The sequence below is a fragment of the Bos indicus x Bos taurus genome, chromosome 5, assembly GCF_003369695.1.
Source record: "Bos indicus x Bos taurus breed Angus x Brahman F1 hybrid chromosome 5, Bos_hybrid_MaternalHap_v2.0, whole genome shotgun sequence".
Classification (NCBI taxonomy): domain Eukaryota; kingdom Metazoa; phylum Chordata; class Mammalia; order Artiodactyla; family Bovidae; genus Bos; species Bos indicus x Bos taurus.
The window spans coordinates 63,154,033-63,175,697 of NC_040080.1; the positions used below are offsets into that span (position 1 = coordinate 63,154,033).

At 51.5% G+C, this 21,665-nt stretch overlaps 1 protein-coding gene and 1 non-coding gene across 2 annotated transcripts; one reads left to right on the plus strand and one right to left on the minus strand.

The window, feature by feature from the left end:
- Nucleotides 1-269: 269 nt before the first annotated feature.
- Nucleotides 270-20,416, minus strand: SMARCC2 (SWI/SNF related, matrix associated, actin dependent regulator of chromatin subfamily c member 2). Its single transcript, XM_027542192.1, is given in 31 exon segments — nucleotides 270-1,636; nucleotides 2,189-2,254; nucleotides 2,528-2,611; nucleotides 2,942-2,962; nucleotides 2,965-3,322; nucleotides 4,339-4,473; nucleotides 5,148-5,314; nucleotides 5,389-5,524; nucleotides 5,754-5,818; nucleotides 6,087-6,248; nucleotides 6,487-6,745; nucleotides 7,089-7,151; nucleotides 7,242-7,361; nucleotides 7,590-7,682; nucleotides 8,344-8,497; nucleotides 8,913-9,026; nucleotides 10,811-10,882; nucleotides 11,165-11,295; nucleotides 11,559-11,596; nucleotides 11,754-11,813; nucleotides 13,021-13,145; nucleotides 14,398-14,513; nucleotides 14,617-14,748; nucleotides 14,915-14,990; nucleotides 15,718-15,787; nucleotides 16,018-16,087; nucleotides 16,684-16,776; nucleotides 16,877-16,958; nucleotides 17,417-17,502; nucleotides 18,129-18,248; nucleotides 20,271-20,416. Coding segments are annotated over 31 exon segments (3,456 nt in total). The 5' UTR covers nucleotides 20,382-20,416; the 3' UTR covers nucleotides 270-1,559.
- An 852-nt stretch (nucleotides 20,417-21,268) lies between these two features.
- Nucleotides 21,269-21,350, plus strand: TRNAS-CGA. The gene has a single exon. It is a non-coding gene; the product is annotated as a tRNA-Ser (tRNA).
- The last annotated feature ends 315 nt before the right edge of the window (nucleotides 21,351-21,665 follow it).

Sequence of the window (21,665 nt, forward strand, 5' to 3'; positions counted from 1 at the left end):
GACAAAATTTCCAGGTTGTGAGTTGTCCTTCCAAGTCTTAAATGGCTATTTTTAGAGCAGGTGAGAGCCTCTCCCCAGCTCCTGCACAGTTGTTCAGCCTGACAGCTGTGCTGCCTTTGGCCCGCAGTGGAGAGAGGCCCGGTGTTGGCCGAGCGTCTCTCCAGCCCTGCCTATTGCTGCTGGAAGGACTCCCGGGGTGCTGCTCCAGCCCGATCCCCCTGCCTCAGAGCCACGGGTAAGAGAACACAGAAGGCATCCACAAATGGAACTGAAAGCAAATTAATTTATAAAAAAAAAAAAAAAAAGGGAAAAGAAAGAAAAAAGAAAAAATTTACAGAAAATTTTGAACAAAAGAAAGGTGCCAAGACGCAGAGGAAGAGAAACACGGGGACACGAGGAACAAAGGGCCTGGTGGGAGGGACCAAGAATTGGTGGAAAGCCTTGGAATCACTGTTGTCTTCACATCAGGGCTGAAGAGAGGAGAGCTGGTACTGGGGGCACTGGAATCTGGGGAGCAGAGCTGAGCCACGAGCTGCCATCAGGGGGTCGGCATGCCCCTAGGTTAGGCACCCCTACCCAGCTGCTGCCCCAAATCCCAGGGAATTCCCCGCTACCAGCCATGATGGGCATGGTGGGAGGAAGAGGGGACAGAGTGACCCACCACGTCATAAGAAGGAGGTGCTTAAGTGCTTTTTTGACAATTCCACGTTTTTAAAACTTCCCATTCTTTTAGTGCTCCCCTCTCCGCATCTTCTGGGAGCCAGAGCCCGGGGAGGAGGCCACAAAGCCCCACGTGCCCTTTCTTCCTCCACTACCTACCACAGGAGTCCCCAAGACATTTCCCCACCAAATAGACATACGCTGACATCAACTACGCAGGAGACTTTTAAAAACACAAAACTGACATTCAGAGGGAAGGGGGTCATTGGCTGAGCTTGGGTGGCCTAAACAGCAACACTGAGGAAGCAGTGGGAGAGAGGAGTGGGAATAAATGGGGCAGCCGAGGGGTGTGGGGAGCTGACTCAGTCACTAACGAGGGGCCGGAGGAGACAGAGCCTGCACCCTATTCTATCAGAGCTCTCCCCAGAACCTAGATACCCCTTTCCTAAAACTCACCTCCCTCCTCCAAAATATGTAAAACTTGGATTTTTCTCACTGGTTGGAGGGCTTTTTAAAATCTCTACTTCCTTTTAAAGGGCTTTTTTTTTTTCAATCCATAAAAAATGCAGTAGTTTTGTGGGGATGTACCCTTAACAGTGGTTAATTAGGACCTTGTAGAAACACCTTCGCCCAGCCCTTCCTTTGAGGGCAGTGTCCCCATCCTATCTTCTCTCCCAGACATTAGAAACATCTTTTCCACAGAAGTCCTTGAATCATCCAATGTAAAAATGCCTGCCCCTGACAGGCACGGTGGGGGCTTTGGAGGGGCAGGAGGACTTTCCTTACGTAGTGATGAACTCTCCAGGCTGGGGAAGGGTCCCAGTGGTGGGGACGGGGCTGTTCCTGGAACCTTGATCTCCGTTGGGGGTGAGGAGGGAGAGAGATGTCGGGCTGGCTCCTCACTGTGGGGGTGGCACGGGGGTGACTGTGCCTGGGCTCGGGGCCGTGGGGTCTGGAGGCAGGGGGGTGCCTGGGTCTGTGGAGAGAAGAAAGCTGCGTCAGCTGAGGTGAGCAGGGGAGAGGTTCCAGACCCAGGCCACCAGATACGCAACTGGGCATGGCATGCAATGGACGGGAGATGAGAGAGCACCCCCATGGACAACTTCCTTTTCCCAGAGTTCTCTCCCACCACACGCTGGGAAAACTGCTGCACCCCAACTGTCCTCCTGCCCCCCAGGGAACTCTCTAAATGGGGCACTTGAGCGTGATGGGAACAAGCAAATGGGACGGCAATCATCATGCAAACAAGTAGCCGTTTTTCCAGTTTACAACTGAGATGCTCTGTGTCACAGGACTCCTCCGTGACCCACCAGTGAAAGGCCCCAGCGTCATCCCAGGGGGCAGCTGCCAGGCTGGGGAATGGTGGAGGACAGCCAGAGAGGCCCTTCCCTCCTGTATTCTAATTTTACCACAGCGTTCAAAAAAACGATCCTGGAAGCCATAGTACCCGAGCCCCTCGCCCACCTGCCCTCCAGTCCACCCCGTGGAGCCCTCTCCCGCCCCTTGCCCCCTCCAGGACCCTTCTCACCTGGCAGTGGGCTGGCACTGGGCAGGAGGTTGCCCTGAACAGCTGCCACAATGGCAGGGCTCTGGGCTGCGGCGGATCCGAGCCCCGGCCCAAGAGGCAAAGAAGATGGCATGGTGGTGGTCGCCGGCAGGTTAGGATGTAGAGGGTTCGCCATGGACACAGGCAGGTTAGGTGGGGGGAGAGTGGCCGGGGCAAACGGGAGATGGTGGTGATGCCCATGCAGGTTAGGAGGAGGGGGGAGGTTAATACTGATGGAGTCGGCTAGGCTACCAAATGGGATGATGGATGGAGCAGGAGGGGGAGGCGGCATGCCAAAAGGCAAACCCAAAGGAGCATTACCCGCCACGCCTGGGTGCCCGCTGCCTGGCACTGCCCCTGGCATCATTGAGGGAGGAGTTTGTTGGTTGGGGAACGGTGAGGGGCCTGGGAATGAAGAGGAGAGATGGAGAAGGTTGGAGGCATACAATCTCACTCACCAACTCACTCTCACAGTGAGGATAACCCAGTCACTCCTAGGCCACCTTCCCTTTTCCTGATACTAGAACTGAGTGATAAATCCTTGGAACAAAATTCCAAAAATCTGGCTCTGGGGAGGGAGCCCTGCTGACTTAGGGAATAGCCATGGTGAAGGAGGATCTGTAGAAACTGAGGTCAATCCTTATCTCCAGTCCTATCACACACTGCCTCTGAGGGGAACTGGAACGTGCCCCCGGAACCCTCCACTCAGCCAGAGTTCCAGAAGCCATCACTCACCATGGGGTCCAGGGGGGGGTACCCTGGTGGGACGGCCCCAGGCTGGGGGGCGCCAGCTGGTGGCTGCTGCTGTGGCCCCACAGTTGACCCTGCCTGCCCAAGCTGTTCGGAGGGCCCCAAGCTTCCAGGAGGGGCCCCACTGCCTGCAGGAGCCGGGGCCACAGAGGCTGGAGCCATGGCCAAGCCATGGACAGTGGGTGGCCCAGCAGCGCCTGGTGGTGGGATAGGCTGGGAGCCCGGGGGCAGGGCTGGTGGTGGCTGCTGCTGCTGTTGGTGCATCTGCTGGAAGTGCTGCTGCCGGGCCCGCATCTCTGCGTACTTCAGCTGCTCCATGTGGAAGGCTTGTCTGTCGGCCAAGAGCTGCTGCCTCTGGTACTCCAGCTGCCAGGGCCAATGGAGAGCTGTCACCCGGGGGCAGGAAACCCCAAAGGCACACACCTTGCCCCCTGCTTTGTCTTCTGACAAGCCCAGCCTCCCATTCTGGTGATCCCCACACCAAACCTCAGCCTTGTGCTTGGCTTCTGCTGTTCTCGCCTCCCCTCCCCTCTCCAGTTCCCCCCACCAGGTCTTCTGGCTGCCTGCATGGCTTCTCACTGCAGTGGACAAGTAGACTTAATCTGGTGGCAGCCCTTGTTCATTTTCAGCTCCAAAGCTTTGAATTTGTCATTACTTTCATCTGGAAACTGACCACCCACCCCCAACCAAGTTCCTCTAGTCAAATCATGTTCTTTCCCTCCTTCAAAACTGAAGAAAAACTCACAATTCCTAGGAAGCCCTCCCAAATCACCTCACTAGCTTCTGAGCTTTGGCCTCTATTCTGCTCTCACTCAGGGCTTTTATACTTGATTGGAAATCTCTTAATTTTCATTTGTCAGATACTTGAAGCATTAGCCAACTTTGCTGTCTCCATATTGGATATATGATATCTTCAATTGAGGAGTTCAGGATCAGAGTCCTTGTCTTCTACTTCTTTTATATCTTCTAAGAATCAAAAAGATTCGACACCATGTCCATCCTATTTCCTTTCCAACTTTAACCCCTGGATCTGAAGCCCTTACCCTCTCATCATGCCTTAAACCTGTTCAATCACTCAACAGTCACTCCACAGCAAGTCTACCGTGGACTAAGCACCCTTCAAGGACCTGGAGATGCAGCAAAGAACCAATAAGAACTTGACCCTGGGGCTGACATTCTGTGGGACCTCAGTCTCTAGGCTGTACCTGTGGGTCACTTGTCCCTAACCGCCCAGGCTGGCTCCTCCTTCCCTGGTCTGGGCTAGTCTGCTCCACTGTGATGCCATCAGCCTCAGGTTCTCTGTACTGCTCCCCTCGCCCTAAACTGCGGCCCAGCCCAGTGCCAAGGTGGGGCCCTGCCAACCCCCAGGGCACTCGACTCACTGCTTCTCGCTCCCGGTCCATGATCGTCTCTAGCTCCTCAAAGTGCCGGAGTTTGATTTCCAACTTTTTCATCTGGGTCTCCACCAGCAGGGCCACCAGCGATTTGATCTTCCTCTCCTCAACAGCAGCCAAGTGCTAAGGAAGGAGGGGTGGGGTGGCCATCAGTGGGAGGACCCAGCTGAAGATGTTGGGCAACAGAGAAGGTGGTGTGGGGGCTGACAGGCTTTAAGACAGAACTTGCTGTGGTCACAACCCAGAAAGTAGCACAGGCATGAGTGGTATTTTTTAAAGAACATGAAGAAAGAGAGGATATCAAAGGATAAGAAGAGGTCAAATAATTGAGAGGGTGAAAACAGGCCCAATCAGGACTTCCCTGGTGGTCTGGTGGTTAAGAATCCACCTTCCAATGCAGAGAAAGTGGGTTCGATCCTTGGTCAGGGAGTTGAGATCCCGTAGGTCATGGGGCAACTAAGCCCACATGCCCCAACTGCCATAACCAGAGCCCATGAGCTGCAATTACTGAAGCCCTCTCGCTCTAGAGCCTGTGCTCTGCAACGAGAGAAGCCCACATGCTGCAATGAAGACCCAGTGCAGCCAAATAAATAAATTAAATGTTTTACAAAAAAAAAAAAAACAGGCCTAATGATAAAGGCTTAAAAAAGATAAGAGAAGAGATGACCAAGTGTCCCTCTTAGGATCCAAAGGGGACAGGAGGCAGGCCAGCATTGTGTAAGGATGACAAGGCAGGCTTTCCTCCAGGTGCTGTGTGATGAGGAGCAGCACCTCCTTCCCTGGGTCTGAGGCCTTACCTTGGCCTTCACAGCGGCAGCAGCCAGGGCAGCGGCGGCGGCGGTGGAGAGGTTGCCCTCGCCAATGTCACGCTCCACCTTCGTCTTCCTTTCCCCCTCTGACTCCACCACTTCTTTCAGCACCTCCTCCTGCCCTTCCTTGGGCTCCTTCTCCTTCTCAGGATCCGCTGGGCCAGGAAAAGGGTCGTGAGCCCTAGAGCCTGGCTTCCTTTCTGAACCCCAACCACCATGTGAGGCTCACCTGTCGGGTCTCCATCACTCTTTTCTGACTCCTTCTCGCTATCGCCATCCTTCCCTTTCTCATCGTCCTTCTTGGGTGCCTCACTGGTCTTCTCCTTTGCTTCTTCCTCCACAGTCCCAACTCCTTCTCGAGGTTCCTGGAGTCCCAGAGAAAGGAAAAAGGGGAGTGTCAGGGTGCTGGTTCGCACAGAGAGGGCCCAGACCAGGAGCTGAGTTTACACCTCTTACTCGGGAGGGGGCCTGGATCCAGGACGCAGCCCCATCCAAGCACAGCCCTCACCTGCCCAAGCTAAGTGGAGCCAGCTCCCCTTCCCCGGTCCACGCTGGACCCCTCTGCCTTCCCAGCCCGTGTCAATCCCGCTGTACCTTGGGTTCCTTCTTATCCTCTGTGGCCTGGCCCTCTGCCCGCGCCTCGTCAGTCCCACTCTCCTCTGGGTCCAGGGGAAGAGGAAACAGGAAATGTCTGACAGTTGGTCTACAACACTCTTCCAACTGCCCCTTCTAGCCAAGATCTTACTGACAGGACTAGTGGGGAGCCATGGTACCTAACGTAAAGCCCTGAGGAAAATGAACACCCCACCAACTCACCCCATTCGTCTCATGCTCTGAGGTCGGGTGGAGGCAGGGATGGTGTGGGGAGGCCAGGTGGCTGAGGCTGCTGGTAAAAAGGGAGGAACTGGGGAACACGGCAGGCCTTACCGATCCTCTCCGGCTCATCAGAGGTGGTCCCTGCGATGCCACTGCTTTCCAGACCAAAGGCTGGGTCTGCCTTGCCTGTCACTTTGGCGGCTTCTTCCACTTTCCTAACGTGGGCCTCCACCAAAGCTGTGGGTACCTCTTCCTTCATTTTGGAGAACTCTTCTGTAAGACCCAGAGAGGGGGAGGCTGGGAGCAGGCAGGTAGGCAGTTCTGGCACTCTCTGTGAGAGCTCCCTCACAAGCCCGGCTCTTCATTTCCGCCTGCGTGGAGCTGGACCATCGCCTGGGCTGATGCCAGCCGCAGACAAGGCCAGTAGGGCAGTGAACTTGAGGGGGTTGCAAGGTCAGAGTACCCAGCCTTTCAAATGCAAACCAAGAGGGCTGGGAGCCCTGCGCGTTACCTAGGGCTGACTTCGCAGCAGCTGAGGCCACTCGAGGGTCGACGACAGAGGCCAGGAAGGCAACGGTGCTCATCACAGGGTTGCCTGACTGGCTGAAGGGGATAGGCTGGTAGGCCAGGGGGCCCAGGGAGGCCTCTGAGTCCTCCAGGTATGGGTCTTCGATGGGAAGCCGGAGAAAATGCAAGATGCATTCATCCTGTGTGCGGCTTCCCACGTGCTCTGACACTTTGTTCCAGTCATCTTTGTACATTTCCAGTGCCTGGTGGTGGTGGTGGAGACACAACCTCACTTACTCCAGTAACCACCTCCCTCAAAGGTGAGCATCCCCCACCCTGCTAAGCAGAGCTGCTTCAGAGCTCTCCGAGTTGTGATATTTATATACTCTGCCAGGCCCAAGGGGAATCTCCAAGTAGCACTTGGAAAGGACAAGGGGCTGACAAAATGGTCTCAGTCCCTGCCTGGCAGCTGGCCCCTGGGGGAGTATGCGATAGGAGCTGGGAAGGAGAGAGACAGGGCAAGATCACGCCCTCCCCACTCCCAAGTGTGGCCGGCACTGTGGCCACTTCCCTTTCACAGGACTGTCCTTCCCTGGCCCAGGTTACCTCCAGGAGCAGCAGGGTCTCCTGTTCTGTCCACTCTCGAGTGGCACTGGCTGCAGCTTTGCTCTGCAGGGGAAACACGGGTGGGTCAGCGGGAAGAGCCTGCAGCCTTGAGGAGCAAAGGAGCACCAACCCCAGGTGCCCGCGGCCCTGTACCTTGGAGGGGACGTTTTTCTTCGTGTACATGTCTGTGCGCAGCCCAAAGTTCTGCATGTCTGTCGGTTTCTCCTTGCCTTTGTCAGGGAAGTTGAGCATTTGCTGGGAAGCAGAGTTCTGCTATTTGTGGAAGGGAAAGAGAGAGGTGACTCCGAGTGACTGCCAGGAGCCAGGGGCAGACAGAGATAGAGGACAGACAGAAGGGGCTCCCTTCCCACAGCCAGGGACACCCCTGCGTGGACTTCCTCACTGCTGTAGCTCCTCTGCTCTCATGGCTCTTCTTCCCGGGCAGGGGCCCCCCAATAAAGGGGCAAAGAAGCAGCCCAGCGGGGTCTACACCCCACCTACCAGCTCTGGCTTGCCCTTAGCCGTCTCTGGCACCAGGTCATCCAGCTCTTTGCCCTTTCGCCCAGCCTTGGTATCAGCATCAACCTGGCGGCCCTGGGGGACAGAGCTTGGTGTCATGCAGGCTGGGCACAAAATGACCAGGCTGAGGCCCTGGAGGCCTCAAGACCAAATGCTGGGCAGCCCGAAGCTCGGGGGGCACTCATGCCACAGTTCCATATTCCCTGAATGATTAATTAGATCTGGAATTGGCATGATATCCATTTGTATTCACGTGTATCTTTATAGGTTCTCTTAGGAGCTGGACAAGTAGGTTCTAATCCTACATGTCTGACCCTGGGCAAGCCACATAACAATTTTTGTAATGTATGAAATGGAAATGGAAAAAAATGGAAGTGATAAAAATAATGAAGCAAATATGAAAAAAATGCTGGAAATGTGACAAGGTTAAAAAATCTCATGCAACTGAATTGTAAGCCATTTTTCTCTATCTGCTCCATCCCCTGCATTAGCCTGTCTGCTCCCCGAGGATAACAAGGATCTCTTCTCCCTCAGCAAGTCCTTGCAGTCTTAGGTACAAAGGCTGAGAGAGGGTGCTAAATACATGGGACTGATTCCTGTGGCCCTCTGCATCCCATGGAAAAGGAAGAAGCCTCAAACACTCCTGAAACATTACCCTAAAAAACCAGAAAAAGAAAAGTCCAAAGAAGCCCCAGTTTGCTCAGTTCCACCCCGTCCCCGCAGCCCCTCACTCTACCTGCGGGGTCTTGGGCTGCAGCGGCACCAGCCCGGATGGTGTGTCCGCCAAGACATGGAAGTGAGAGGTGGGCGGAGGCCCCATGGGAGTTGGTCGACTCTCGGCATCCACCTGGTAGTTAATGAGACCCCACTGTTCTAGGAAGGCATGGACCCTGTGAGGAGAGAGGCAGAGACTGGGTCACACACGAGGAGAGGGCTGGGGGCACACTCTTCTCTGCTCCTTCTACTCCCTAGGAAATACGGCCTCCTCCCAGCTCCTACACACCAGAGACAGCCAAGTCTCCACCTGCACCAGGGCCTCTCTCCATATCCACCCATCAGCTTCCTGCATCTCTCACCAGATAGGCTCCTTCACTACAGACGTGCTCCTTCTTCCTCCCGCCACACTGCAGAGAGCGCCCTGCCACCCCCTAAGTCACCCTGACCTAAGCCTGAACTTGGCCTTTCTCTAGCAGTGTCTTTCCTGCTCATCCCCTATGCTCCTTGCCAGCAGCCTCTCTACTTCAGCCAAGAGGCATCTGTGAGCATTGTCCTTGGGCATCTGCCACCCCTCAGCTGCAGACCCACCTCATGATGGCACAGACATCACCCGCCAGGTTCCTGCGACAGGCAGTGGAGGTGAGATACTCCTGGGGGTTCAGCCGGTAAGTATCAATCATGAAGTTCCGATAGGCCAGGTAGCTTAAAAGAGAGAGATATGAACGCTGAGAGGGCTGAGGGGTAGGGAAAATTGCTAAGAGAAGAACAACCTTCATGTGTGACAGAGAAGAATGCCTCATCCAACTCAGTACACACTGCGGGTCTCCTGTGTGCTAGACCTGAGGGGTTCAGACCCTTGACGGGATTTTTCGTTAAATGAGTTATCTCCTTGGCTGTGTGTGCTTGGGGATGTTTCATCCAACTTTTTTTTTTTTTTGGCCATTCCACATGGCTTGCAGGATCTCAGTTCCCTGACCAGGAACTGAACCCAGGCCCTGGCAGTGAAAACCCAGAAGCCTAACCATTAGGCTAACAGGGCACTCCCTCATCCAACATTTGGGAAAGAAATCAAAAAGAGAAAGTGCTCTTAATTCCAAAGGCAGATGTTAAAGGGAAGTCCTTAGAGGTGCCTCCACCTAGTTAGCAGGGCATAGCCTTAAGAATACATGTTTTGAAGGTGGAAAATCAAAACTAGGATTTGAACTAAGTTCAAATCCTAGTTCTACTATGATGGCCTTAAATTTTGGAAACTTAGTTACCTTAACTGTAAAATGAAGTGTCTGTTGAGAATAGAAAGGTCTGTAGAGATACAGAGTAGCGCTGGGCACGCTGTACAAGCTCCAAAAATGGCAGCTATTGTGTGGCGTAATGTAAAGTTTGAGAACATGAGGCAGACTACAGGACTCAGACCCCAGCTTTATTACTCACGAGCTGTGTAACTTTAAGCAAGTGACTGACGCCCTCCACGCCTCAGTTTCCTTGTCAGTAAATTGAAGATAATAAGACCTACAGCTAAAGCTGATGTGAAGATTAAATTAGTCAAGGTATGTAGGATACTTAGGGTAATGCCTGGGAAATAAAGGGCACTCAATACATATATCGTCTGGTATTTTACACCCAGAGTGCAAAGCGTAAAGAGTTCTAGTTCTAACTCTGCCTGCAGATCAAGTTGAACTCATGTCATCTGTCACTACTGCCTCTGGAGACAGCAAGGCTTCTTCATACACTGCTTTCCCCAGCAAGAGAAGGAGAAGAGAACCATACCAGGCCGTGGGGAAAGAAACATGGTGGAAGGGAAAGGGACCCTGGAGCAGGGAGATGGGGAGCTGAGGAATAGCTGGGAAGCCAATGAGTTTAGTCCTCAGGGTGCCTGGGCTCAGCACTACCTCCCACCTGCCCACCCATATCTATCCTGGAACACTCCTAACCACATAAAATCACCAAACTAAAGCCAGGCAGGTTTGGTCTGAGGAGGAGCCTCGAAGGACAGGAAGATGTCTGAGCCCCAGGCCCAGACTTTACAAAACACATCTCTCTATCCTTTAATTCACAGACTGGGTCTTAATAGTTCCTCTTCCCGTTTTTTTTCTGTCAAAACCTACTCTATGGCACCAGTAATAGTCAGTTACACTTTAGCCAAAGAGATTACTTATGCTGGAGATATTTGCATTTTAGACAGCATAGGTAAGTATGGATGGAAAGCTCTAAACCCTGTTAAAAGAAACAGAGGGAGGAAACACAGCTGAGCGCAGGGGGAAGCAGATACTTGTTTTGAACAGAAGAGCAAGTTTCACACAGCCCCCAGCAGATCCCAGAGGGCAGTGGTCACAGTGCTGGGCTGGAGCTGCCTGTGGGCAGACAGCATGTCTCTGTGAGCCTAGCACAGTGCCTGGCTCATGTAGGGAGCTCAAGAAGTGTCTGCCCAATTGGATCAGGAGGAGCCAATGCAGACAGGAGGAAGAGAACCACAAGCTAGAGTAGCTTACATTTCTGGAGTCTTGGACTTGTTCTTGCCATTGAAGAACTCAGGGAGAGCCCTCCGTTCGATGGCGTGAACACTGCAAGAGAAGCCAGGGTGCAATGAGAAGGCTCAAGTGGAGAGATGGGACCCCAAAGATGAGAGATGGGACCCCAAAGAGAGGAAACGTCTGGAAGAAGGGGCAGCAAGAAGGAACGGGAGGCCTGGGTCTGAGAACTAGACCAGGAGCTCCCCTACAGCTGAACTGTACCCCAGGTTTGCTGGCTGAGGAAGAGGGAACTTATTTGGAGGTGGGAGACGGAATATGCTGACCCATGGTCCAGGAAAATAACGCTTTAGTGAGGAGCTGGAGGATCGATACCTGTTGTAGTCAAACCAGGCAGCATAGCTCGGGATGATGATGTGGTGGGTCTGCTCAGTCACGTTGTCCTCATGCAGGTCTGGGTTCTTGGTCTGCTCCCCCTTGTTGCCCGTGCTGCTCTCGTCCTCATCCTATGAGTATGGAGGCTACTGGACTCTCAGCATTCTCGTTTAGCCCTTAGCAACCCTCTGCTTCTCCCCTACCCTGGGAATGTGGGCACTAAAGATGGGATGGAACAGAACAGTTATGGGCCCTGGGATTCAAAAGGCTCAGAGTTTTGAGCAACAGTGAGAATGAGTTCTAGGGTGGGAAGAGTCTGGGCACTGGAAAGTTCTGGGTGAAAGCACAGGGCAGAATCACAGGGAGAGGTAGGGGCCCTCTAAACTGGCTCTACCTTGCCTGTGGTCTCCATGCTTTCGTCCTCTTGTTCATCTGAAAGAGAGAGACAGCAAGATAGAAGGTTGGTGCTGCCTGAGGGTCCGGAGAACAAGTGCGCTTTTGGAAAGGCCCTGGCAGGCCAGGGGCAGGGGTCGGCCTCCCGCCCCCGCCTCTAGGCTCTGATTGCCTTGCCCCGAGCGCCCCATCTTACCCAGGTCAGTCATGGTGCCTCCTTTGACTGGGGCTGACTCCGAGTCCTTCTTAGTGTTGACTGCCAGGGGAGAGAGTCATTTTAACAGACAGGTTCTGTCTAAATCAAGCCCTCGCCTCTTCACTGTGAACAGTTCCAGAGAGCTCACTTTCTCCCAAAGCTTGCTCCATCTGATTACAAAATGTAATAGCTTGCTCCAGTCACAATCATTCTAGAGCTTGAAACTTTTTCCCCTTCCCCCATCAAAGATTCATTTTACTCAACCTTTTTCTTATAAAGAAGCATCTTCTACTCTACGAACATTCATCAATCACTCTTGTCTTTAATTGCCCCTTATCTCCATCTAGAAGTCTATAAGTTTCTTCTGGACTGACACAGTCTGACCAAATCATTCTGTAGAGGAGTGGCTGGATCTTAAACATTTTTGAAAGCAGAGGACATTTTCCTCCACTGAATTCATACACAGAAGCTCACCCGAGAAAACACAGAGAGGAGAGCTGCTCTGATGGAAGAAGGGGTGAAAGCTGGAACTCCTCTCTCAGTGGCCTTCCCACCCTACTCCTGAAACCCACTCCTGGATGTCTGTGGAATACAGACATAAAGCAGTACTGCAGAACAGTAGTCTCCAAAGTGGGGATGCAAAAGGGGGTTCACTGGAATATAGGCCGAGAATATGAGAACCTTTATTTTTTAATCTTATCCTCTACATTTTCCTAATTTTACATAACGTATGTGTTTTATAATGTTCCTAAAAGTAGTGGTGAACACTACATGTGTATAATTTGTGCTCAAGTGTATCTTACTGACATTGAAAGTGAAAGTTGCTCAGTCATGTCTGACTCTTTTCAACCCCATGGACTGTAGTCCATGAAATTCTCTAGGCCAGAATACTAGACTGGATAGCCTTTCCCTTCTCCAGGGGAATCTTCCCAACCCAGGGACTGAACCAAGGTCTGTTGCATTGCAGGTGGATTCTTTACCAGCTGAGCCACAGGGAAGCCCAAAAATACTGGAGAGGGTAGCCTATCCCTTCGCCAGTGGATCTTCCCGACCCAGGAATCAAACCAGGGTCTCCTGCATTGCAGGCAGATTCTTTACCAACTGAGCTATCAGGTGTGTAATAAAAAAAAGTTTGGAGACAGCATGGTCCACAACTCAGACATGGAAATGAAGTTAGAGGACTGTCTGTGGTGATGACAATGACTTCAATAACCAGCTAAGGTGAAGGGTAAGAGTCTCTATACCTGGAGCTGGGCCTGGCCCATACCTGTCTTGGGCAATGTCACCTCTTCCACATTGGGGACCGGTGAGGGCTCATCCATGTCCTTTGTCAGGTCTTCTTGCTCCTCCTCTCTGTGGCCTCGCTTTGACTTGGTGTAAGGTGTTGAAGGACTGCATAGGAAAGAGACTGAAAGTGAATCCAGGCATCCTTGGACAAGGAATGCCTGGAAGGTGAGTTCAATAGAAAGGAAGCAAGAAAAACTCCCAAAGGGACTGTGAGGTACCATGTGATAAACGTAAGTAACACTGTGTATGGTGCACACAACAGTTGTTAGCAGAGTAAATCCTGGGCTTCCCTGCTGGTCCAATGGTTTAAGAATCCACCTGCCAATGCAGGAGACACAGGTTTAATCCTTGGGCCGGGAAGATCCCACATGACACGGAGCAACTAAACTCCTGCAACCCAACTACTAAGCCTGTGCTCTAGAGCCTGGGAGCCTCAACTACTGAAGTCTCTGTGCTCTAGAGTCCATGCTCTGCAACAAGAGAAGCCACCTCAGTGAGAAGCGTGCTCATCACAGTTCAGAGTAGCTCCTGCTGGTCACAACTAGAAAAAAGCCCATGCAACAATGAAGACCCAACACAGCGAAAAAAATAAAAAAATAAATAAAAATTAAAAAAAAGAGTAAATCCTGAGGGTTCTCAGAACAAGGAAAAAGAATTTTTTTACTTATTTTTCTATTTCTTTAATTTACTATCTACATGAGACAAAAGACGTTTACCAAATGCACTTTGATAATCACTTCACAATGTACGTAAACCAAATCATGATGTATTCCTTAAACTTCTACAGGGCTGTATGTCAGCTACACTGCAATAAAACTGCAAGGAAGGGACTTCCCTGGTGGTCCAGTGGTTAAGAATCCACCTTCCAATGCAGGGAAGTGGGCTCGATCCCTGCTCCAGGAACTAAGATCCCACATGTGGCAGGGCAACTAAGCCCATGCCACAAATACTAAGCCTGAATGCCCTAGAGCTCGTGTGCTGTAACTAGAGAGCCCACGAGCTGCAAGGAAGATCTTGAGCAACCTCGAGCACTGCAACCAAGACCAGATGCAGCCAAAAATAAATTAATTAAGAAAAACAACTGCAAGGAAGAAAAAAGGGAGAGAAAACCCGACAGCAGAACGGAGCAAAGAAGAAACTGATCACTACAAAGTAAGTGGAAGAGGCGAAGACCTTTCATCTGCAGATTAAGCTCTCTTTGAGTGGCCAGGACCGGAAGTAGACACTGGATAGCTAAAGATCTCCTCTTCCCTTGTAGGCCAGCGCCTGGTAGTTATGGGAGGGGATTAGTCCTTCCTTCCTTAACCAGGGAATGGACAGAGCAGTGAAGGCAGGGGCCGGTTAGGGGCTGGCCTACCCTTTCTTAGCATTCTTCTTCTTGGCTTCTGGGGTTGGTGAAGGTGAGGGGGAGCGCTTCCTCTTCTTATAGTTCCCCCCCTTCTTGTCCCGTCGGTCTGAATCTGGGCTGTTCACCTGCCCGTTGAACAATTGGGGCAGATGTCAGCCAACAATCTCCAGCGAAGATTGTTCTGAGACTTGTACTAAGGGCTCAGGAGAAACGAAAAAGAGTTTTCACCTCATCTGTCAGCGTCTTGGCTGAAATCTTCTTTCGGCGGGAGACAGGGTTTTTGTCATCATTTACTTCGTAGTCTTCCTCATTCATCCACTCATTGAAGGTGTCTGTGTCCAGAATCCATTTTGCATGAACCTGAAGTACAAAGGCAGACTGTCCTGGGGAGAGGCCTGGAAGCCTTCGTTCTGTCTGGGGACCCTTAACAGAGGAACCCAAGGGCCCAGGAGCCTCTCTGTTCACCTCCAAGAGCGGTCTGGCCCCAGTATTCTTGGGGGAGGGAGGGCGGACAAGGAAAGCTCACCTTCCTAGGTTTCTCAGGAGTTGGAGCGTCTTCCACAGACGCTTCAATTTCACTGGCTGGGATCCATGTGTCATAACTGCCATGGGAAATTGAGCGTGAAGCACAATCAATGGGATAGAGTTGTGGAAAAATAAAGGGCAAACCTTTTACTTTTTCCATTTACAAAAAAAATCGGGTTGTTGGGTTAATTTTTGTATGGTTTGTTGGGTATGATTGTTTTTTCCAATTAATATTGGGATTCTTTTCACTATATAGTAATAAAAATGATTATAAAACGTTTCAAAAACATAAAGAAATCATCCTAACACAAGCACTGTGACATTCAATATATGTTTTCTCCAGTAACTTTTTTCTACAATTTTTTCCCCTATTATTTTGTTTTTACATAATGGCAATGATACTACATGTCATTTTACACCCTACTTTTTGCAATACCTACTTATAAATTATGTTTGGTATTTCTATCACTTTAAATAAAGTAAAATAGCCCACTGACTAGATGCATAAATTTGCTGAAACATTTCCCCACTGTTAGATGTATAGATTATTTCTAATGTTTACTTACCAAAACTCATACTAGGATAACCATCTCACACACAAAGCCCCAATCCTTTTGGCCTAAGCTTTGTCCAGTAAGCCCAAACTTCCCACAGGACAGACAAGAGGGTTCCCATAATAGGTGGGAGAACAAACTAACAGAGCGAAAAACAACCCTCAAAAAGTGCCTTCTTGCTTTACTAGATGTTCTAGGGCTTTTCAGTCTGGCTCTTGTACTTAAACTTGTCCCCAGATCCCATTCTCACCTGTCAGGATAGTAGCCCCAGTGCAGAAGAACCTGCTTGTCTCTCTTCATGACTGGCCGTACCCATTCCTCTGAGGACAGAGACAGAGCAGGGTGAGACATGAGCTAAAAGGGTATATATACAAAAGAACTCTGTATACAACACCTGCTGCAGCAGGGCACTTGGGAATACGAACAAGGGTGGTAAGAAGATTCAGGGTTCTAAGGAGGGAGGAGCCCAGGCACTGCACAGCTATTGAGTGGTCCTCCATCTCCCAGTCCAAGCCATCCACTGCAGTGACCAAGAAAACCCAGGTCTCACCTTCCTCCAGGTTCCCTGGAACGGGATACACAACGTGGGAGGCACTGTTCTTATCCTCAGTGACCGTTCCCTGGATGACATAAAGAGAAGCAGGGAAGTGTGGTCCTCTTTGAATTAGTCATGAATGTAAATAAACCAAAGTAAGATTTAACCACAGATCTGCCTTCATAATCATATGGTATCAGAATGGTAAGAAAGTTGGTTTGCATTCTCTAAATACACATCGGCTGAGTGGCAGAGAGAAACGGCTGGGACTTTGCTAATAATGGCGAAAAATCAAAGAATTTTAAATTGCTACAGATAAACCTCTGAATAGATAATCTGTTACACATGGGAAATGAACAGTCAAGTTTATGTCCCTGTATGTCCCAATGACAGCTGCTTGTTATTACAGAGTTCCAGAGAGCAAAGATCTCATTGATCTCAAATCAGGCAATCTCTAGCTCAGGGGAATAGATGCTTTTCCCCTCAGGCCTATGCAGTCTCTAGGAACAGTGATCTAAACCTGCCAAGAATGGGAATGGGAGAAACAGAAACAGAGGCTTAAAGCTTTAATTCTAATATTCTTCCAAATAGGTAGGGCTACCGTGGGGCTGCTTATTGTATGCAAAACATCAGAAAAAGAGTCATGGAGTTTCTAAAACCTCTCCTGACCCACCCACTCACCTGATGTCTCTTGATAATGTCTTTTAATTTCCCTAGCAGTTTGGGTTCAATTTCTGGGCACAGAAAAATGTTAGGTCGAGACAGGCAATTATTCTGTGGGGAGAAGAAATAAGTGGGATGAGATTACAGGGAAAGGGTGTTTGGGATTCTCATCCAGGGAAGGGAGATAAGTGGGGGAGTTCTTGACTATTACCTGCACCAAGGACTTCTCAATGGTCATGAACATTTCCACGTTGCGGTCCATGCGTGATGGATTCTGGAAATCGTAACGCCGCCTTATAAAGAAGCAATAATCTAGTGAGTGGTATAGTTCAAGTCTGGGGACAAGGTTAGCATATATGATTATTTTAACATGGGAGATTAGGAGGCAATTTTGCCTTCAGCTGTGCCAAAATCGCCTGGGATCTGGGGTTCACTGATCTCAACTTCACAAATCACTTTGTACTTAGTCTGAAAGGACAAAGAAAGGCTTGAGATGTCAACCTAAGAATCCCTTTTCCTCTACAATACACACACTGACACACATACTCATATTCACTCATTCTTAGAGACTCTTGGCTCTGACTCCCAGCCACTTTTCTGACCTAGCAGGTCAGGTCTGCTGATCTAGCAAAATAAAAGACTTGCAAGAATGTCTACCCTCTCCCACCCCACAAAGACCCCAGGGAATCATAAAGGGGGATTTCCTTTAAACTAAATGTAAGAAGTACAGAGAGAAGAAAAGGCATCTCACCATCCCTGGTCACTCTTGAATTTGTAGGCAGCTGCAAGTATGTGGCACAGGGAGCCTCCTGCTTTGAAATCTAGGAAACATTTGATCTACAAAATTGAGACAGGGAAGAAGTATGTGACAGTTACATCCTAAATTCTCTTATGATTTAACAATCCTTTCACAAAATCTTATGCTGAACTGATCTCCCTCTCAAAGCTGGAATTCTTTAACCCCTGTGCCATTCTATCTTGTAGCCTAGAAGAGGGGAGAGAAAGAAACCAATATTCACAAAGCCCCACTCTGTCCCTTGCTGGATTCCCTTTACTGGGTTACCTCGTTAATCATTACAGGTTATACCTACAAGGTAGGTATATTAATCCCATCGAGAGATAAAGGAACCAAGACTCAAAAGGCATAAATGGCTTGTCCAAGATGACAGAGACACCAAGTGGCAGAGCCAGGATTTGAACACAAGAGTGTGCAAATCCAAATCTCACATGTTTTCACCATGCCATTAGTTTCATGACTGAGTTTCGATACTCTGAGATAACCTGTTGCAAGAACTATTACTAGGACAAAGGGGATGGTAAACTGAGGGCTCTGCCAAGCCAGTAACACCCCAACCAGGGAAAGGGATGGTAGGAAGTCACCCAAACCTCAAAAACTAGAAGATTTATAAAAACACAAAAGACAACTCCTTCTCAGATTTGCCCCCTTGCTTTTTCGCACTCACCGGCAGTTTAGTGAGCGGTGCATTGCTGACATGTTTGCCAAAAACTTCTTCCTGAAATTGTAGCAACTGTACAACCAGGCTAGACAGGGACTTGTTGGTGGGTGGTTCGGCTTGTATATACTGGGGAAACAGGGAAAAGGAGAGCAAAACAGACCCCAAATCAATTTTCCACCATCTCCCTTATTTCTTCCCCAGGAGCTCTGGAAGCATCTGGGATAGAAATAGTGTCTTCTTCCCCCACATGCCTAATCTCTTAGAAAGAAAATGGCAGAAGGAAGCCCTGAGGTGCCCCTCACCAAGAAGATGACATTCAGCAGCTGCCTACTACCAGTACCAGTCTTGGGTGCTGGCGGTATAGGCAGCTTCCTACTCTCCCTCAACTACACCCTAAAAATGGAGTTGCAGGATCCCAATCTTTAGCCAATGGCACCGAGTTGTAAAACTGTGAAGATTCATAGGGATCAGGTCACAGAAGCAACATCTGGAATGCTCTAAGGGAGACAGCAGTCTACTTCTTTGAGTAATGGTGTGGAAGGTCAAGATTCCCCCTATAATACAGCCTGATAAGAAAGGTGCAAAGAAGCAATATAGGGCGCATGTCTTCACATGCCCTCCTAGAAGGGAAAAAAGACAGCTACTGCCCAGCCAGGTGGGAAATAGCAAGCCAGTATCTACCCTTCTTGAGGAAACTGTATTGAATGCAGGCAAGCCTGGGCCTTCTTAAATATTTCCATATTATGCGACCTAGCATCCTGGCCTTCAGTTCTCATGTAAAACTGTGCGAAGAGGCTAACTTTACCTTTTGATCCCCTTCCTCAACCCCGACCATAGAAAAAAGTGCACCTTTTGGTGGGAGGTGTAAAGAGATCCTTGAAAGAAAAGATAAATGACAAAGAGCTAAGAGCTTGACAGCTGAACTAGGTCACAGGCTGTCAATCCCCCCAGGGCCAGACACTAAGCCCCTAGACTGATCTCCTGTCCAAAAGGTCAAAGGTAGATGCCTGGGAGCCAGAGCCTCACGCTGGTGTAGAGACAAGCCACAGACCCAGCAGCTGTTGGTCAAGCTCTGAAACCCAGAGAGACCTCTGAGAACAGAGCCAGACTCATAACCAGGATCAGAGGGGCGTTCTCCACCGGCCCATCACACTTCTGACAGGTTGCAGGGCTGAGCAGGAAGAACTGGGGAGCTGAAGGAAAGTCTGAGAACCTCTTATTGGGGGCAATGAGAAGGAAGAGACGCAGAGAAAAGAGACTCCAGAGAAAAGCCCTACGCAGAGATGTTCCTTTCAACCAGGCCTAAAGACAAAGACATCACCAGGAAGAGGTCTGGTATAAGACAGGTAAGGTTTGAACCCTTTGTTCACTACCTTATTATCTCCTGTTATGGGATGGGGGACTCCAGACACAAACTGCATCCTAGTCTCTGAACCCCAAACCCAAGGCAATGCAAGGCCAGGTGGTGGGGTGATTTCATTGTGAAGTTGAGCAATGGTTTTAGAAGGGGTAGCTGCCCAGGAACTCCTATACCCTGACTCCCAAAGAGGTTCTGTTATCCCTTGTACGGAGATGGGGGGCGGGCGGTAGACAGGTGATCCCGGGGCGGGGGCCTTTTTCAGGCTGGTGAGCAATCGAGGGCCTGCTCTGGGGCTGTTTATCCTCCGGCTTTCATCATCTTTCTCTGAACATACACAAAGCACCGGCGAGGCCTCAGCCCTGCTGGTACCTGGCTCCGTGGGGAGCTCTGGCGGGCACCGTGGCGGGCACGCTCGGGTGTGTGTGGGGGGTACATTCGGCACCCGTCCACCCCCGACCGTCTCTCCCGGAAAAGCCCGGAAGGCGATGGCTTATGGAGGGTGGGCAGCTGGCACCGGGACCCGCCAGGCCAGTGGAGAAAAACAAGGGGCAGAGGGCGCAGTACTGGGGGCGGGGGCTGGAACCAGAGGCGGGGGTGAGGGGGGTGGTTGTTAAAAGAGGCTGGGGGAGGGGCGCGGGGCGGCGGAGGGCGCGCTGGGGCCGCTCCGGGGGCCGCGGGGGAGGGGCCGCGGGCCGCGGGAGGGTGGGCAGGGGCTGAGGGTGGGGGGAGCCGCGGGGCCTCGGTCCCTTTGTCCCGCCCCCGGCCCCCGCGCGGCCCTGCCCGCGTACCTTCTTGTAGTTCTTGCCGAGCCACAGCCGCACGTTGTCGAACTGGGTCACGGTGTCCGCGGCCTCGTAGTACTTCACGTTGGGGCCGCCGTCCTTCTTCCGCACCGCCATCTTCTCGGGCTCGGGCCCCGCCGCCGCCCGCCCCGCTCAGCTCAGCTCCCGCCTCCTCCGCCTCCTCCTCCGCCCGCCTCCCGCCGCCGCGGCCGCCGCCTCCCGCCGCCTAGGCCGGCCCCGGCCCGCGCAGCGCCCCCTGCCGGTCGGCCGGACGCGGTGGCGGCGAAGAGCCTGGCGCGGGGCCGACCCTGGCGGCCTCCCTGGCGGCGGCGGCGGCGGCCGCGGCTGGAGCTCTAGGGAGGAAGCGGCTTCCTGGAGGGGGCGCACACTCCCCTGAGATCGCCCTTTACCTGACCTGAAGTCTTTTCTTGCCTCTCAGCCGAGGGAGTGGGGTACCTCTCTATCCTACCCTAGGGGGATGCCGGTCGCCTGAGGAGCCCCCAGCCCAGATCTCAGTGGTCCTCACCTTACATATTTCTTAACCCCACAAAGCCCCTAATCCCGAGGAGCCCTGGACCCGTTTCCGCAAGAAGTTTCTTCCTTTCATCCATCCCCAGAAGTGCCCCGTTTAAACTCCTTCTGAGCCTCCCTCGCCCCTAACGCCTTGTCCCAGGCCTAACCCCAGGGGTCCCCTAGCCACCACCCTGGGGACCCAGCCCCTCCTCTCCAACTGCTTTCCTCTGCAGGCCTCGCCAATGCCTCCTAAACAGCTTTGCGCTCCTTGAGACCCTCATCTTTGTGGGGCGGGAGACCCTTCCTCCTTGGGTCACCCGATCCACCCGACTCTCTTCCTTTGAGCGGCGTGGAGGCAGAGGTAAGGAGCGGAATGTGAGGAGGTCACAGGCTGTGTGTTTGGGCTTGGCCCAACTTCCCGTTGCCAGCAGTCGCTCCGGGTCGTTGTACGGACCCTTTCTGTAAGTGCTCGGTGAAGGGCGGTCTTGGAAGTCACGGTGGCCGAGTGGTTAAGGCGTTGGACTCGAAATCCAATGGGGTTTCCCCGCACAGGTTCGAATCCTGTTCGTGACGGGCGCTTTTTTTCCCCTTCAGGGTGTGTGTGAAGGAAACCTCTTGGCTTCCACGTGTCTTTCGTGCCATTCCCTTTCTGTATCGGAAACAGAAGCCAGAAGGTCTCACCCCTGGATTTGGGGGAAGAAAGGGGCTGAGGATGACCACAAGAAGCGTTTAATTATGTACAACTGTATTGGCTGCTAGGATACAAAGCACTTAGAGAATTCTGTAACTTCAGGTTTGCAAGCAGTTTCGACATGCCTTGTTTCATTCTTTCGGGAGGGCGTAGCAAAAGATTTGGTTCAAGAAGGGTTAAGTTTTGTTCGGGAATGT